This window comes from Micropterus salmoides, unplaced genomic scaffold (genome assembly GCF_014851395.1).
Source record: "Micropterus salmoides isolate LMB-PRFRI ecotype aquatic unplaced genomic scaffold, ASM1485139v1 Ms_hic_scaffold_12, whole genome shotgun sequence".
Taxonomy (NCBI): domain Eukaryota; kingdom Metazoa; phylum Chordata; class Actinopteri; order Centrarchiformes; family Centrarchidae; genus Micropterus; species Micropterus salmoides.
In genome coordinates, this window is record NW_024040263.1 from 16,344,603 (window position 1) to 16,361,345 (window position 16,743).

The 16,743-nt window shown below is 41.9% G+C and overlaps 1 protein-coding gene across 1 annotated transcript; it reads left to right on the forward strand.

The window, feature by feature from the left end:
- Window positions 1-2,550: 2,550 nt before the first annotated feature.
- Window positions 2,551-16,743, forward strand: LOC119899212 (proteasome adapter and scaffold protein ECM29-like; the record flags this gene model as incomplete). The annotated part of the gene is given in 28 exon segments (XM_038713701.1): window positions 2,551-2,764; window positions 3,084-3,175; window positions 3,400-3,534; window positions 3,629-3,794; window positions 4,071-4,243; window positions 7,296-7,397; window positions 7,740-7,863; window positions 8,049-8,194; window positions 8,617-8,671; window positions 8,826-8,940; window positions 9,283-9,351; window positions 9,490-9,607; window positions 9,705-9,872; window positions 10,271-10,350; window positions 11,045-11,150; window positions 11,337-11,384; window positions 11,491-11,609; window positions 12,880-13,030; window positions 13,143-13,208; window positions 13,372-13,461; window positions 13,590-13,656; window positions 13,752-13,843; window positions 13,949-14,015; window positions 14,836-15,033; window positions 15,926-16,137; window positions 16,220-16,263; window positions 16,359-16,551; window positions 16,664-16,743. Coding segments are annotated over 28 exon segments (3,290 nt in total), but the record flags the coding sequence as incomplete, so codon positions are not given.

Consider the following 16,743-nt stretch of genomic DNA (forward strand, 5'->3'; position numbering starts at 1 on the left):
TTGCGCATTCTTTCAGAGCCAAAGCCAACACCTGTCTAATTCCAACACCAACAATCTGGTCGATCACTTCAATCATATCTGCTTGTCGTCACTAAATATTACTGCTCCTCTAAAGGTTAGGCCTACGTCTAAAGCTAGTAAGCAACCCTGGATAAATGACAGCATTCGCAGCCTAAAAAGGGAATGCAGGAAATCAGAGTGCAGATGGAAAAATCCAGTCTCCAAGTCCATTACCTCAGTCTGAAGGATTTATTAATTAAATACAATAACTTGGTTAAGGATGCGAGAACACTCTATTTCTGAACTCATTACTACACATAAACACAATCCCAGGTTTCTGTTTAAGACTGTGGATCAGCTGGCAAACCCAACCCCTCCTTGTGCCTCAGCTGGAAGTAATGATGACTGTGAATTGTTTTTATCTTATTTTACCAATAAGGTGGTGTCAGACAGAGCCTCTATTACCCCGCGGTCTCTTACTCAGAGGTTCCTCACCAGCACAACAGAGTTTTAACCAGTTTTATCCCATCGACTTGTCTGAGCTTTTAAACAGTATCACTAATGAGTGTCCTACAGCCCACTTGATGTAATACCTACAAAGTTTTTACTGAAAGTAATGGATTCTGTTGGGCCCCATTTGATCTCTGTTTTCAACAGCTCCCTATCTACTGGTTGTGTCCCTGATTATTTATAACGGCTTGCGTGAACCCACTTTTAAAGAAACCTGGTTTAGATCCCTCTCTCCCACATAATTTTAGACCAATTTCAAAACTGCCTTTTATTGCATAGATTCTAGAAAGAATTGTGTCCAAACAGCTGCTCACTGTACTGGAAAATAACAAATTATTTGAAGAGTTTCAGTCTGGTTTTAGGAAGTACCACAGCACTGAGACTGCCCTGCTTAAAGTCACCAATGACCTTTTAATGTCTGCTGAAGAAGGCATGTTCTCAGTCCTGGTACTCCTGGACCTTAGCACTGCTTTTGACACCATTGATCACAACATCATGTTAGACAGACTGAGGCACTGGGTGGGGATCTCTGGTACTGCCCTAGAATGGTTTTCATCCTACCTGTCAAATAGGAAGTTTTGCTTGTCTGTAAACAACTATGTCTCCTCGTTCTGTCCAGTTAAATATGGTATGCCTCAGGGTTGGTCTTAGGACCATTTTGTTTTCCTTGTATCTGCTTCCCCTTGGACATATTATCCATAAACATGGCATTTCTTTTCATATTTATGCTGATGACACACAAATATACTTGCCCGTCAGATCCACAGACCCTGGAATGCTGAGTTCACTTAACAACTGCCTTTATGAAGTTAAAAAATGGATGTCAAATAATTTCCTCCAGCTGAACTCAGACAAAACAGAAATCCTGGTCATTGGGTCCCAGCAGATCAGGCAAACAGGCAAATCAAATACTGCCATCTGCTGGTTCCCTAGTAAATCACATTAAGCCTGTGGCAAAGAACCTTGGTGTCTGGTTTGATAGTAATTTAAATTTCGAGCAGCACACCACAAAGCTTGTTCAATCATGTTTTTATCAACTTAGAAATATAGCAAAATTCGATCTATGTTAACTTTTAAGGACACCGAGACCATTTTACACACCTTCATCTCATCACGCCTGGATTATTGCAACAGCCTTTTTACCTGTTTAACCCAAAAATCTATTGATCGACTCCAGACTGTCCAGAACTCAGCTGCCAGGCTTTTAACCAGAACAAAGAAATATGACCACATTACTCCTATTTTAGCTTCATTACACTGGCTCCCAGTATGTTTAGAATTGACTTTAAAATTCTATTGATCACTTTTAATCACTTTTACTTCATGGCCTCTCTCCTTGTTATATTTCTGACCTTTTAGTACCATACACACCAGCACGCACCTTGAGATCCTCGGGCAGAGGTCTGTTGTCTGTTCCAGAGTCTCGACTGAAAACTAAAGGGGACAGAGCGTTTGCTGTCAGGGCCCCGAGACTCTGGAACAGCCTGCCCAAGGAAAGGGTTATTATTGTTGACCATTTTCTCTCTCTCTCTCTCGCCTGTCATTCTCCAGTCTTGTCTGAGTTTTGCATGCATGCTGTGCTGCCGACAACTACATGCACATCGCGGTTCCTCGCGGGTCTATTTCAAGTAGCCGGCTATTTAAAACTATATAATATTCTTTGTGTGGTTCATCAACGGTGATAACTAACGCCTACACATACGCACTGACGACCCAGGGTTGAGGTTACAATTTTGGATTTATTTACACACTTTAAAAACATTTATTGAAAGTTTATTCTTTTTATATGTTTATTTACAGCATTAAATGTTGAAATGTATATTGTAATAGGCTGTATATTAACTTATTGAGAGAAAACTGGTAGTTCTATGTAAAATCAGACGTTGATCCTCGTTTCACTGCGAAGGTTCAACTGTGAGATTGACAGTCGAATCAGGCTCTGCCCATTGAAGCATCGAATCTTTGACTATTGGGGGTCAGTCCTAAGTTGAGTGTTTTGCTGCAGACACCTAATTTTCCTGTACCCCCACCCCACCACAGATTGTGCTCTACCTGAGGATGTGTTTGGCCTACAGCGCCGGGGCCAAGCCCATGTCCATGCGCCTGGCAGATATGCAGGACGATGCACCGGCCATCGGCCACTACATCCAGACACTGCTGTCTTCTGAGCATCAGTCTTCAGTAAAGAGTTCTGAGGCAAACCCTGTTCATGTGTATATGGATCTGCTGCAGCAGCTGCTGTCTGCTGTAGGGGGTGAGACAAGTTAACCTGCTCTTTCCTGAGGGATATTGTACCACATGATCAAGTCAGGTCTCCATTGTTATTATGGGACATTTGAGATGTTTTGTAGGTATTACATGTATCTTCTGTTAATCACTCCGAGTCAGAATTGGGTCTTGAGTTAAGTTTAGTGTAGTGGTACAGATAGGGCGTTTGCTTTATTGTTTATTTAACCTGTCATAAGTAATGTATTTAGTTATATTGTCTATATATTCATATGCATGGTGTGGTATTGTAAAAACTCACTCTCTGTGTGTTTATTTATTGCACTTCATTATTAATCTCTCAACAGGAATCCCAGTTATGTACTGTCTGCTGGAGGTGGTGTCTGTCTGTCCAGAGAAACTGGCTTCCAGATTTGTTGATAAAATTGACTGGATTAAAGTAAGTGTTTCATTTATTTATGTTTTTATATTTTATTTTTAAGATTGGAGGAAATTCTACATTAACATTTACTGTGCTCTAATTCATTACTGAGACTAGTATCTGCACCACTAAATAATTAGTCCAGTCACTTAGCTGTGCTGTGTTGTAAATCCGTGAGCCTAATTCATATTTCACACCTGTAATGTGCGTTCAGCTGTACTAACAGATGGTTTCTTCTCCAGAGTCTGATGAACACAAATAAGGAGGACATGAGGGAGCTTGCAGCCCAGCTGTATGCTTTGGTGGTATCTACCATGATTGGCAACGAGCTGCAGATGGCTGTGCACAACCTGGTCAAAATCACCAAAGACAACCATGTATGCCACTTTGTCTCTATGGAGCACTTGATATTTGCTTTATATTTTAAAAGTGTGCATTTTTAACTTGTGTGTTGGTTTTGTTGGACCACAGAGTCCTGAGACTCAGCATGGCGCCATCTTGGCTCTCGGCTACATGGTGGGAAGGTACATGAGCAAGAAGAAAGCTGTCACCTCTAGTGACTCAATGCACGACATGGGGCAGCAAATCACCTCCCAAGAAGATCATCAACTTGTTGCCATGGCCACCAAGACAATTGGTATGTAATTATTTAGCAATATTTTCCTGCAGTTTAGATTTCATTCATTGACTTCAGTAGCTTAAAGAGTCAATGTGAAGTTATTTGCTTAGATTGTGATAAGGAGTTATAAAGAAAATTGTTTTGTTATCTCCTTTCTGTAACCTAAAATTAATTTGTTTTGTCATTAAAAATTAAATTAAAACAAGTTAAATCTGTCTGTATGGGTTCCTCCCTCAGTATGGGTTAATGTGTGTGTGTGTGTGTGTGTGTGTGTGTGTGTGTGTTCCCATCCAGGTTCCTTCCTGGACAGCAGTAGTGCACTGCTGGCTGTAGCAGCGTGTACAGCTCTGGGAGAAATTGGGCGGAATGGCACCTTGCCAATCCCTGCAGAGGGGGAGGGCTTCACCAAACTGTCAACCGTGGAAAACCTACTGGCTCGCATCCCCTCTGGCAAGGAGAGCACAAAGGTAACCTCAGACTCCACGAAACGAAGGTGGTTGCTGTGATATTTTCATTAGTGATTTACACTGTAGGGCTTTGCAATATGATATGGCGATGTATATCGTTTGACGGTCTATCGTTTACATCAGTATTACCCATTTCTGTTCAGTCTCAGACTAGGGCTGGGCGATATATCTGTATTATGCGTTATACCGATTATAATTTCAAAAGAGATAAAAAATTAGACAATACTGTTTATACCAATATAGTTTGATGTTGAGTTACATAACGTTTCCACGCAGCCATCTACTCACAAACTCTCTGACAACAAGGAGGGAGACACAGTACTGGTCGACACTGTTGAAGACCTGGCTTGTTAAAAGAATAATAACGGTTCAGTTAGTGTTTCCCACACATACGCTTTCCTTGAGCGGGCCAGCCAGGTATATTAACGGCCACCCAGGTATATTTGGTGACCAGTGTTGGGCAAGTTACTCAGAAATTGTAATATATTACTAGTTACTTATTACTCCTTAAAAAAGTAATATTACTTTACTTATTACTGGGTGTTAAAAGTAACTAGTTACGTTAGTCGTTATGTTACTATATTACTTTCCAGTGTTTCCCACAGAATGACAGTGGGGGTGGGGTTTCTAACTTTCTCTAAGAGAAAGAGAGAGAGAGAAAGAGAGAGCGAGCGAGCGAGGAGATGCTGCACGAATATATGCTCCTCAATCAAATATGATTTTAAATACGCCTAGTAAAAAAAAAAAAAAACATGCTTTCACAACCACCCCCCTTCACTCCCAAACAAAGCAGTCTCCCCCGACTTTTTAACTAATATCCTATTCAACAGCAGCAAGGAGTGTGGTTTTTACAAAGTATATAGCCTAGGCCTAACGTTTCTTATAACCACCCACTGAAATAAAAAATAAAGCAACTAAATCCCAACTTTTAAACAGCTGTTTTTCTGCACATGTAACCTGTTCATAAGAGCAGTCTTCAGTAGTTACAAAATGTTAGGTTAGCGCCACTCTCTCCCGACGAGTCCAAGCATCAGTGGCAGTAGCTACCGGAGTTTCTTTCTGTAAGTTTCACGTTGCTGTGCTGTATAATGGCAATAATGGCAGTAGCTTCTTACAGCTGTGGAAAGAACGCCTCTCTCCCTTGTTCTGCTTTCTTCCTTTGGTTTTGGCTATCAGCGGACATGAAGTGGATAAGAAAACGTGCCTTTGGTGTGAGAGACTCGGGTTCAACTCCCCACTATGACACATCCACCACTGTGTCCCTGAGCAAGACACTTAACCCGTAGTTGCTCCAGAGGTGTGCAACCTCTGACATACAGTGAGGAAAATAAGTATTTGAACACCCTGCTATTTTCGATTTCTAAGTTCTCCCACTTAGAAATCATGGAGGGGTCTGAAATTGTCATCGTAGGTGCATGTCCACTGTGAGAGACATAATCTAAAAAAAAAAATCCAGAAATCACAATGTATGATTTTTTAACTATTTATTTGTATGATACAGCTGCAAATAAGTATTTGAACACCTGTCTATCAGCTAGAATTCTGACTCTCAAAGACCTGTTAGTCTGCCTTCAAAATGTCCACCTCACTCCATTTATTATCCTAAATTAGATGCACCTGTTTGAGGTCGTTAGCTGCATAAAGACACCTGTCCACCCCATACAATCAGTAAGAATCCAACTACTAACATGGCCAAGACCAAAGAGCTGTCCAAAGACACTAGAGACAAAATTGTACACCTCCACAAGGCTGGAAAGGGCTACGGGGAAATTGCCAAGCAGCTTGGTGAAAAAAGGTCCACTGTTGGAGCAATCATTAGAAAATGGAAGAAGCTAAACATGACTGTCAATCTCCCTCGGACTGGGGCTCCATGCAAGATCTCACCTCGTGGGGTCTCAATGATCCTAAGAAAGGTGAGAAATCAGCCCAGAACTGCACGGGAGGAGCTGGTCAATGACCTGAAAAGAGCTGGGACCACCGTTTCCAAGGTTACTGTTGGTAATACACTAAGACGTCATGGTTTGAAATCATGCATGGCACGGAAGGTTCCCCTGCTTAAACCAGCACATGTCAAGGCCCGTCTTCAGTTTGCCAATGACCATTTGGATGATCCAGAGGAGTCATGGGAGAAAGTCATGTGGTCAGATGAGACCAAAATAGAACTTTTTGGTCATAATTCCACTAACCGTGTTTGGAGGAAGAAGAATGATGAGTACCATCCCAAGAACACCATCCCTACTGTGAAGCATGGGGGTGGGAGCATCATGCTTTGGGGGTGTTTTTCTGCACATGGGACAGGGCGACTGCACTGTATTAAGGAGAGGATGACCGGGGCCATGTATTGCGAGATTTTGGGGAACAACCTCCTTCCCTCAGTTAGAGCATTGAAGATGGGTCGAGGCTTTTTTTAGATTATGTCTCTCACAGTGGACATGCACCTACGATGACAATTTCAGACCCCTCCATGATTTCTATGTGGGAGAACTTGCAAAATAGCAGGGTGTTCAAATACTTATTTTCCTCACTGTATATAGTAATTGTAAGTCGCTTTGGATAAAAGCGTCAGCTAAATGAATAAATGTAAATAACGTAGCCTACTACTGATAGAGAAAGTCACTGGAACAGAGATACATGGGGAGAGAGATGGAAAGAAGCGGAGAACGCTGACATGTTTGCAGCAGAGGTACGTTAGGTCTGTGAGTGTGGGGAAAAGAGAACTGAAGGAAAAGAAGGCAGATTCAATAAGTGAGGAAAGTTAAATAAGGTGGAGAATGAAGTAGGCTATAATTAAAACGCTTAAATAAAAATCAAGCTACTAAAAACATAAGAAATATCATGAGTTACTGTTCTGTCCAGATGCTTGATTTGAAATGACCTATATCAGGATATGAGATTTTAATCATATCGCACAGCCCTATGTGTCCATACTATATTCATACTGTTTGCATTAATGATACATCAGATATTAAGCTAACAGATCTGTGGCTCATATTGTCCTTTTAACTTAATTATCTTGTTTGTGTCTGTCTGTCTGTCCATGTACGTGGTCCAGATGAAGGAGCGATCAATCCAGACCTTGGGTTACCTACCTGTGGGAGATGGAGACTTCCCTCACCAGAAGAAGCTGCTGCAGGGTCTCATGGACTCTGTAGAGGTATGAAACATACTGTCTTACAGTAGCATTATCAATTGCAATGCAGGGCTTTACAAAGACAACAGAAACAGTTAGAACTAACAGATTGTTTAGAAGCATTAATATTGGTAGGCACTAGCGACTTGATTGCTGTAGTAAAAGTTTGAGTTGTAAAATGTATTTTGTCTGTGACTTAATGTTTTCTGATTGAGAAAAAACAAATGCAGTCTTTTTTTAGTAGAAATTGGGATTTTTTTCTGTCACAATCAAGACTGTATGATCTTCGATCATTGACGGTGATCGGTGAAACTGTTGGAGGGCTCATAGAAACTCCATCACATTTTCCCTTCTTTCTCTCTTAAGGCCAAGCAGGTGGAGCTGCAGTTTACAGTTGGAGAGGCTATAACCAGCGCCGCAATAGGCACCAGCTCTGGTGCTGCCAGAGACCCATGGACCTGCACTGAGGACCAGTACAGCCCGCCACACAGTAAGTACTTTCAGCTGTGAAAGACATATTTTCTGTCTAGCAGCTCTGCATTGCTAGTAATCAGATATGTGAGTATATGTTTACCTGCAATAGTCCTTTTTATCTAAACCTTAAATGCTCCCTCAACAAAACTAGAAATATAAATTTTTGTTCTAACATTTCCACTCTCTTCCTTTCCCTTCCAGATGTGAAAAACAACGATGTGGTTCCTTGGGTCCTCAACTCCATCTTGTCCAGGTATATACCCAGCCAGAACCCCCATGTCCGACAGGCAGCCTGCATATGGCTGTTGTCCCTGGTCAAGAAACTCAGCCAACACAAGGAAATCACGGTGAGTGTACTGTACAACCTCTGAATCTAAGGAGGGACTCAGGAGAGTGATCACTTAAACAGTAACCGTTAAAGGCCTCAGCTGGCCTCATATGGTTGCCGGAGTAAAGACAAGTTTTAGCTTTTGGGATTATCAGATCTTGATTCTTTCCCTTGTTTTGGGTGTTCTGATTTAGAGTTAAGACCTTTGCACACCAAGTCTTTTTATTTTCAAAGTATCCGGCGCTTTTCACACATCCCTCACAATTCTCACCAAATGTGTTCTCTGTATTTATTAATGACCTTTAGCTGTAGGAAATAAGGCTTTTTTCCCTCTTCATGACAAAGAGAATTAGTGCTGCTTCATTTTATTTTGAACTCATGTCATATCACTTTTGCAGTTGTAATACAAATAATGTTCTTCTTCTGCCTTTACTCCTACAGTCCCATTTGAAGGAGATTCAGGTGGCGTTTATCTCTGTTCTCTCAGACCCTGATGGTAAGAAGAGCGTTCTGTCTAACCCGACTGTTAGATTGAGCTGCTCATTACTTCAAATGTACCTGTGCAACATTACAAAAAAAGCAGCCACCACTCTTTGCTCTGTTTCCTTCCCAAGTCACCATTCATTGTGCTTTTTTCTTTTTTCATTCAGATTTGAGTCAGGATGTGGCATCTAAAGGCCTGGGCCTTGTCTATGAGATGGGAGGAGAGGGTGACCAGCAGCAACTTGTGTCCACTCTGGTGGAAACACTCATGACTGGAAAAAGGTGAGCCGATGGTAGAGTAAAGGAGGCAGGAATTAAACGACAGAGAATCACAGGAGGTAGTAATGTATTGTAGTGTCCTTGCTGCAGGGAAGGAGAAATAACATTTTCAGTGTATGAAGATATTATTTTATGCCTTGTTGATTTAAATGTTCTGCTTTTAAATTTTTATCTTACTTGTGGCTATTTTATTTTCATTTTATTTTGTAGTGTTGCCGTTGCCTGAATTTATTTCGTTGCAGTCCTGAATTGTTTTTGCTTGTGGTTTTACCATGTAAAGCGCTTTATAACTTTGATAAAAGTGCTGTATAAATTAAGTTTATTATATTGTATCTTTGCAAACAGAGTGAAACATGCTGTTTCAGAAGATACCGAGGTGTTCCAAGGAGAAGGTTTGGGGAAAACACCTGATGGGTAAGTCACATGTCACAACTACTAGTCATTTGTTGTTCAAATGTAATGTAAATGCTAAAAATTTCTATTTGCGTGGGTTCTCTTTGTGCCAATTGACCACCTTCTTCTCCTCCCTCATGCATTGATGGCTCCTGACAGTCACGGCCTGACCACATACAAGGAGCTCTGCTCATTGGCCAGCGACCTGAACCAACCAGATCTCGTCTACAAGTTCATGAACCTGGCCAATCATCATGCCATGTGGAACTCCCGCAAGGTATGCTGCTCGTGCACCCTCTATCCCATCCATTAAATCTGCCCCTTGTCCTACTATATGGTGCTGTCTCCTTCCACCTGACCTCTCCTCCTTTCAGGGAGCAGCTTTTGGTTTCCACATGATCGCAGCCAAAGCCGGGGAGCAGCTGGCTCCATTCCTGCCCCAGCTTGTGCCCCGTCTGTACCGCTACCAGTTCGACCCCAACCTGAGCATTCGCCAGGCTATGACCAGCATTTGGGATGCCTTGGTCACGGATAAGACCCTGGTAGGAACTGAGTCGTGTGTGTGTGTGTGTGTGTGTGTGTGTGCGCGGACAAAAAAAACATCCTCATGCATGTACCAAGTACTAAGGGGCGGTTGTGGCTCAGTAGGTAGAGTGGGTTGCCCGTTAATCGGCGGTTCAATCCCTGGCTCCTCCAGGCTGCATGTTGAAGTGTCCTTCGGCAAGATACTGAACCCCGAATTGCCTCTGGTGGCTGTTCCACCAGTGTATGAATGTGTGTGAATGTTAGTTTCTGTCAGAGCACTTAGGCTCAGTGAATGAATGTATGAATGTGAATGCAGATGTAGTGTAAAAGCGCTTTGAGTGGTCGAAGACTAAAATACAAATATTGTAGCGATGGATGTCATCAGGAGTAATGTGAGCATGGTTGTGTGTTTCAGGTGGATAAGTATCTTAACGAGATCCTGCAGGATGTAATTTCCAACTTGACCAGTAACACCTGGAGAGTGCGCGAGTCCAGGTACAGTAGCAAGACTGTATATGTCTTTATAATCTACAAAAAAGTTAGATTATAAAGACTAATATTGTTTTCTTGTTTCCTTTGATCTATTTATTTAGCCTTATAAGTGATTGGGTACAAAATGTATATAGTCTGTTCTTAGTGTTTTTTGTTTTCTTTTGCAAACTTGAGTGAAATGGCAATACATATTTGTACATGGCCTAATATGCAAAGAGTTAAATTTTAAAGGCACATATACAGTATATAGCCATTTTTGCAGTATTTTACATATTGATATTATAGTGTTAAAGTAAAGATCAGTTGCTTCATGCTGTTTATTTAACTGACAGTTGCAGACCAGTTGTACGTGGTTGGAGGCGATGGCAGCCAAAAGTATTTTAAAGAGATGCTCATATTTTGCCGTAGGTTTGTCTGGGATTTTTTCCCCTCAGGTATAATGTCACAAAACCACTTTTGACTTTTTATCTTAATATCGCTTAAGGGTTTTTTCTTATACCTTTCTCATCTGGCCTCAGGAACATTGTAATGAACCTGATTGTTGGAATTATAGTAAACGCATTGTAATTATGGTAGTCTAGTAATTTAGTTCATTCTTCTGTTACACTCCTTGCAACTTGTTCTGAAGATGAATGTGAGCTAGAAGCCTATGCTGTAATGTAACAATCTGTTTTTGATGAATTGACTTTCCCTCCAGCTGCCTGGCTCTAAGTGACCTGATTCGCGGCCGCCAAGCTGATGACCTCATTGATCACCTGGCAGAAATTTGGGAGACACTGTTCAGAGTCCTTGATGACATCAAGGTGAGCAGAAAACTTTCATTTTATTTATCATTTTATTTTATTCCCAAGAGCAACAGATGGTATTTTTTTAATAGTTGTTGTTGTTTGTAACTGACTAGATGACACATTACAAGTAGAGATTCAGTTTAGATTTCTTTCATTATTTAGTCACGTGATTCTGATATTCTGTGTCATTTTACATTTCAGGAATCTGTGAGGAAAGCTGCTGACCTAACACTGAAGACACTGAGTAAGGTAAAGTTGTTTGTCACAGTATTGGCCCACGTGTGTGTCTTTGTTTGTGTGTACACATGCACGTCCAAGCATCTGTGTGTGTGTGTCTCTCTCTTTCTCTGTCCAGGTGTGTACTCGTATGTGTGAGTCTACAGGCTCTGCAGCCCAGAGAACTGTGGCGGTCCTGTTACCTACCCTGCTGGAAAAAGGCATCGTTAGCAATGTCTCAGAGGTCCGCTCACTAAGGTAGCATCTCCCTCCATCAGTGTGGTCTGTGTGACCTTGCTCTGAAGATATTGTATGTCTGTCAGTCAAATACAAAACTAAGTAATGTCTTTTGGAGCATAACACTCTTGAGTCTCCAGTGTTTCCCCTAGGATGGAGTTGTAGCAGCGGAGGTGAAGTAAAATTTTTGTCTGAATATAAAACCCCAACACAACATGTCTCAGCAATATTGCTCTTGTGTCCATGAGCATGCGCTGCACATTAGAATATCTTAAAATGTCAGTGTTTTCCCATTTTAATGTGAGCTTTAGCTTAATGTTTTGGTGGTGGTCGTGATCGGGGGAGTGGGGCATGTGGGGGGTTTGGGGGCTCCTCCAGTCACCTCCATCCTTTTCCTTTCTCATATGAAAACTGAAAAATAATTGTATCAGTCTGTACAGGACAGAGCTGTAGGCTACACCAGTTTACTCTCAGATTGTAACTGATGTTCTCAACATTGGAGAAGTAGGAAGTAAAAAATACAGCTACCAGTTACTTTCTATTGAGCTAATGTTAAGTTACCTAGCAGCTAAAGACGCAGCCTACTGTAGAAGCTTTCCTGCTCAGCTCAGGAAAGCAGCCTGAAGGGGAGGGGAGATGTTAGCTAGCGTGAACAGGCTTCGCTTTTCCAGCAGTTGGGGAAACAACAGACAGACTTTTCTTGGTCTTGACACAGTACATTTACTGCCAGAATATTTTCCTCTGCTCGCATTCACCGTCACTTTCTGCCGCTCGGACAAAAACAATCGCTACGCACCTCCCAATTCCTCATCTGTCATGTAGATGTTTTGTATAGAACGATGAGAGGAGGCTAGCGAAGCATTGAGTGTTGCCGTGCTCGCACAGTGTGAAAATATTTGTAAGCGCATAGTTTAATGATGTTGGGAAATTTTAGCAGCTGCACACCTCCGCTCCTGAATGCATATAGGGGAAACACTGCTCTCAAAATGAAACCAGATGTTCAGCAATGTACAGTTTGCCTACCTATGATCCTGCACAGATAAAGTTGTAAACAGGCAATGTGTTTGTTGGTATTGGTGCTGACTTGACAATTTCTTTGTTTTATTGAGTCAAATTTAACCCTTGGTCATTAAACTTACCATGGAAATGAGAATTTACCATTTCAGTTTTCTAATATGTAACGATGTTGAACAGTATGGTTTTTTTGTTTACATTACCGGGTTGTAATTTTGTACCATAGCATTGTTTTCCTTGTTCTCTCTCTCAACCAATCAATTTTATTTCCAACCAGTATCCAGACCCTGGTGAAGATTAGCAAGACAGCCGGTGCCCGACTAAAGCCTCATGCTTCCAGGTTGATCCCGGCCCTGCTGGAGGCCCTCAGCACCCTGGAGCCACAGGTCCTCAACTACCTCAGTCTCAGAGCCACAGAGCAGGAAAAGGTAACCTCAGCCGTCTTCTCAATCCTCCGCAAGACTGGTAACCTAAATCTGTAGGTTTTATCACAGGTTGGAGTCCACATTGTCATGAATTGTGTTCTTTCTGGCTCTCTAGAGTGCCATGGATGCTGCCAGGCTGAGCGCTGCCAAGTCCTCTCCAATGATGGAGACCATTAACATGGTAAAAGAAAACATCATAATTACTGTTCATTCCCATTTTTGGGGTTTTAGACCCAGTTTCTAGGTGTCAGAGGAAAGAAAGTGTTGTTTCTGCTTGACAAAACATGACAAAAGCCAGTGAGATCGTTTTTTTAAGGGTCTGTCTTTGTTATCCCTGTGCTCAGTGTTTGCAGCACCTCGATGTTTCTGTGCTGGGAGAGCTGGTTCCCAGGCTCTGTGAGCTGCTCAAGAGTGGAGTAGGCTTGGGCACCAAGGTAGGCGCACACTTCTGTAGTCTCTAATTCTTAGATTTATTGTAAACGCATTGATTATCTTTTAAATCCACCTGTTACTTGTTTGTATCGAGTCAGCTTATTTATGTTTGTCTCTTTTCTCGACGTAGGGTGGCTGCGCTAGTGTAATTGTTTCACTCACAGTGCAGTGCCCCCAGGATCTCACCCCATACTCAGGTAAAGCACAAGTGTGCTCAGTCTGTTCCTGTAACATGTTCAATGTACCGTTTGTTGCAAGTGAACCAACAACAAAAATGTTTTGGTGTTTCCAGGTAAACTGATGAGTGCCCTGCTGAATGGCATCCATGATAGAAGCACTGTAGTACAGAAACAATTTGCCTTTGCTTTGGGACACCTAGTCAGGGTGAGCACCAGATCTGTCTCAGAAGCAGTCATATTACATTAATTACACCATAGTTTGTTCTAAGTGACTCAGTAAGCATGGGTTGTTGTTGTTTTTCCCCATCAGACAGCAAAAGACAGTAGTGTAGAGAAACTACTACTGAAGCTCAACAGCTGGTACTTGGAGAAAGAAGGTAAGACAAGTCTGCAGTTTTTCTTCAATATAATAATTGTGTATGTTCATTAGTGGTCGACCAATTTGGGTTTTTCAGTTGCAGATGCCCATATTTAGAGAGTAGTAGGGTGTCTGATGGCTGACATAAAAACAAGAAAAGTCATGTATAATTCTGTTATTCCATGCAGAGTATAATCTAATACACATTTTTTACGTAATAAAACAGAAAAAGACATTGGGCTATGTGTAGATTTCAGTGCGTTGCTGGTGTTTAAAGGGTAGTGGGGTACAGTTTGCCAGAAGTGATGTCATTCAACTGCATTATTCTGTACAGCAGGGGTTTTCAAAGTCGGAGACTGTGGGCCTTCGCTCAAACAAAGCTTAGACAAAGGCACCTCTTCACACCCTGTTAGTTAATTTGCTTAGTTTCACTCATTTCCTGGATACCTGGGTATCACGGGATCATGATGATGATATTTGATCACATAGACACTCAACAATTTAGCCAAGATAACCTAATATTAGTGTATGACATAATTTACAACTACTGCTTTAATGCTAGCTAGTAATGGCGTTCGGTTATATTTGCTGGTGGTCACAGAGAAAATTTTGGGTTAAAAACAAACTTTTTCACCACCTTACCAAATGTTACCGGGTGGAGCGCTAATGTCATTCCACAGCAGCCACACTGACAAAGCTGCCTGAAGATGTGCCCGCAGACATTTTTGTCCTAATCGGCCAACCGATTAATCAGTCTGTTACTAATGTGCATTAAACTAAATTCACGGTCTGTGTTCTCTTCTACTCTTTCCATTTCCTAATTTCTCTTCTACTCCCAGAGCCGGTGTACAAGTCATCATGTGCGTTGACTGTGCATGCCATCAGCCACTATAGTCCTGATGTGCTCAAGGCCCATGCAGGAGTGGCTCTGCCACTGGCTTTCCTAGGTATGCATCAGGCGCCAGGTCCTGATGAGGAGAAAGGAGAGAGCCATGACGCCACGCTGTGGGCGGAGGTGTGGCAGGACAATGTCCCAGGTGAGAAATACTCTTACAGTATACAGTAATAAAAAGGGATTTACTCATAAAGAGCTGCACTTTATAGGAGCTCCTGAAGTAAACGTGTGGATTTGTGGTGAGATTTCTGCTTGATCAGAAGTCTCTCAGTTAGTTGCGGTTTCACATGCGACATGCAGTCCCAAACCGTGTCGATCAAATGGTCTGAAGGGATTATAACTAGTGGAGCAATAACGTAATGCACAGCACAGTATAGGGCATATTATGAATTCTCATTCATTTTCGTAATATTACAACTTTTTTCTGGACATGTCAGAGAACACAGATTTGGGAGAGATTCTGAATGTGCAGAAAGTTTTGAACATGAGCAGAAAACCTGCTGAAACACAGGAGCTATGAAAGTCCAGGAGTTTATAACTGAATCAAAATGAATTAATTTATCATTGAGGTGAACAGGTGTCGTGCACATTTAAAGAGGTTACTGCACCAAACAAAAGACACAGAAGAGGAGGGAAGACTAAATCACGACTGATAGTAAATGAGAAAGGTTGATCTACAGGAGAAACATATCTGAAAGCAACACAGAATGCCTGAGAGCTGCACTGCATTATATTCAGTTATATTTTTAGATTTTGACTTGTCACCTGCCACCTGAATTTTGTTTCCCTTTACATAAATAAAATCTTTCCACCATGTATCGGTGCATAAAAAGTCACCAGAATGCAGCAAATTAACTGTTTAATGCTCAAAATGTTCACATAATTTAGCACTGAAGATTTCTGTAGTCTTAAAGTATAGTGTTAAACTCTTGTCTTGTCTCGATCTCGTGAACCCAATCTCGTGTTTTCGTCTTGTCTCTCGTCACACACTAGTATTTTAACCTTTTTTCTTTGAACAATTACTTCCATTCTAGGAAGCTTTGGAGGCATCCGACTCTACATGACAGAGCTGATCGCTATCACCCAGAAGGCACTGCAGTCCCAGTCCTGGAAGATGAAAGCTCAGGGTGCAGCTGCCATGGCGACTGTTGCCAAGGAACAGACAGGCTCATTGGTTGCGCCACACCTTGGCATGGTGCTAACGGCTTTAATGCAGGGACTGTCTGGACGAACATGGGCTGGCAAGGTAGCGACTGATTATACAAAAGAGTGGCAAAAACACAACAAAGAAATTGTTTTGGCTTTATATTTATTTATTTTTGTTTCAGGAGGAGCTATTGAAAGCTATTGGATCAGTAGTGTCCAAGTGCAGGTGAGACTCTTTGAAGAACTTTTTTGCTCCATCAACGTTAATTTACAGGGGTTTTTTTTATACTTTGTGGCTTCCATTATTCCTCTGGCTTTTAGTGCGGAGCTGCAGAAGCCTTGCGCAGGCCAACCCACCATCTCTGAGGTGCTGGAGGTTGTGTTGAAGGAATGTCGTAAGGAAAGTCTGGTGTACAAAATGGCTGCTCTGCGCTGCGCTGGAGACGTGCTTCACAGCAGCAACGAGGACCGCTTCAGCGACGTGGCTGAGATCCTTGTCCCTCTGATCAAGAAGGTTCAGTCACATCGACTTGTTTGATATCGCCTGTTTGTTATGATAGCACCATACTAGTGCATTTCAAGAAACTTTTTAACGGTGCTCAATCTGTCTTCCTGATTCCTACCAGAGCTGCCCAGAGAGTGGCGGTGCATCACCGAGGTCGCTGGATGATGATGATGATAGAGATGTGAAGGAGAAAGAGCTGCA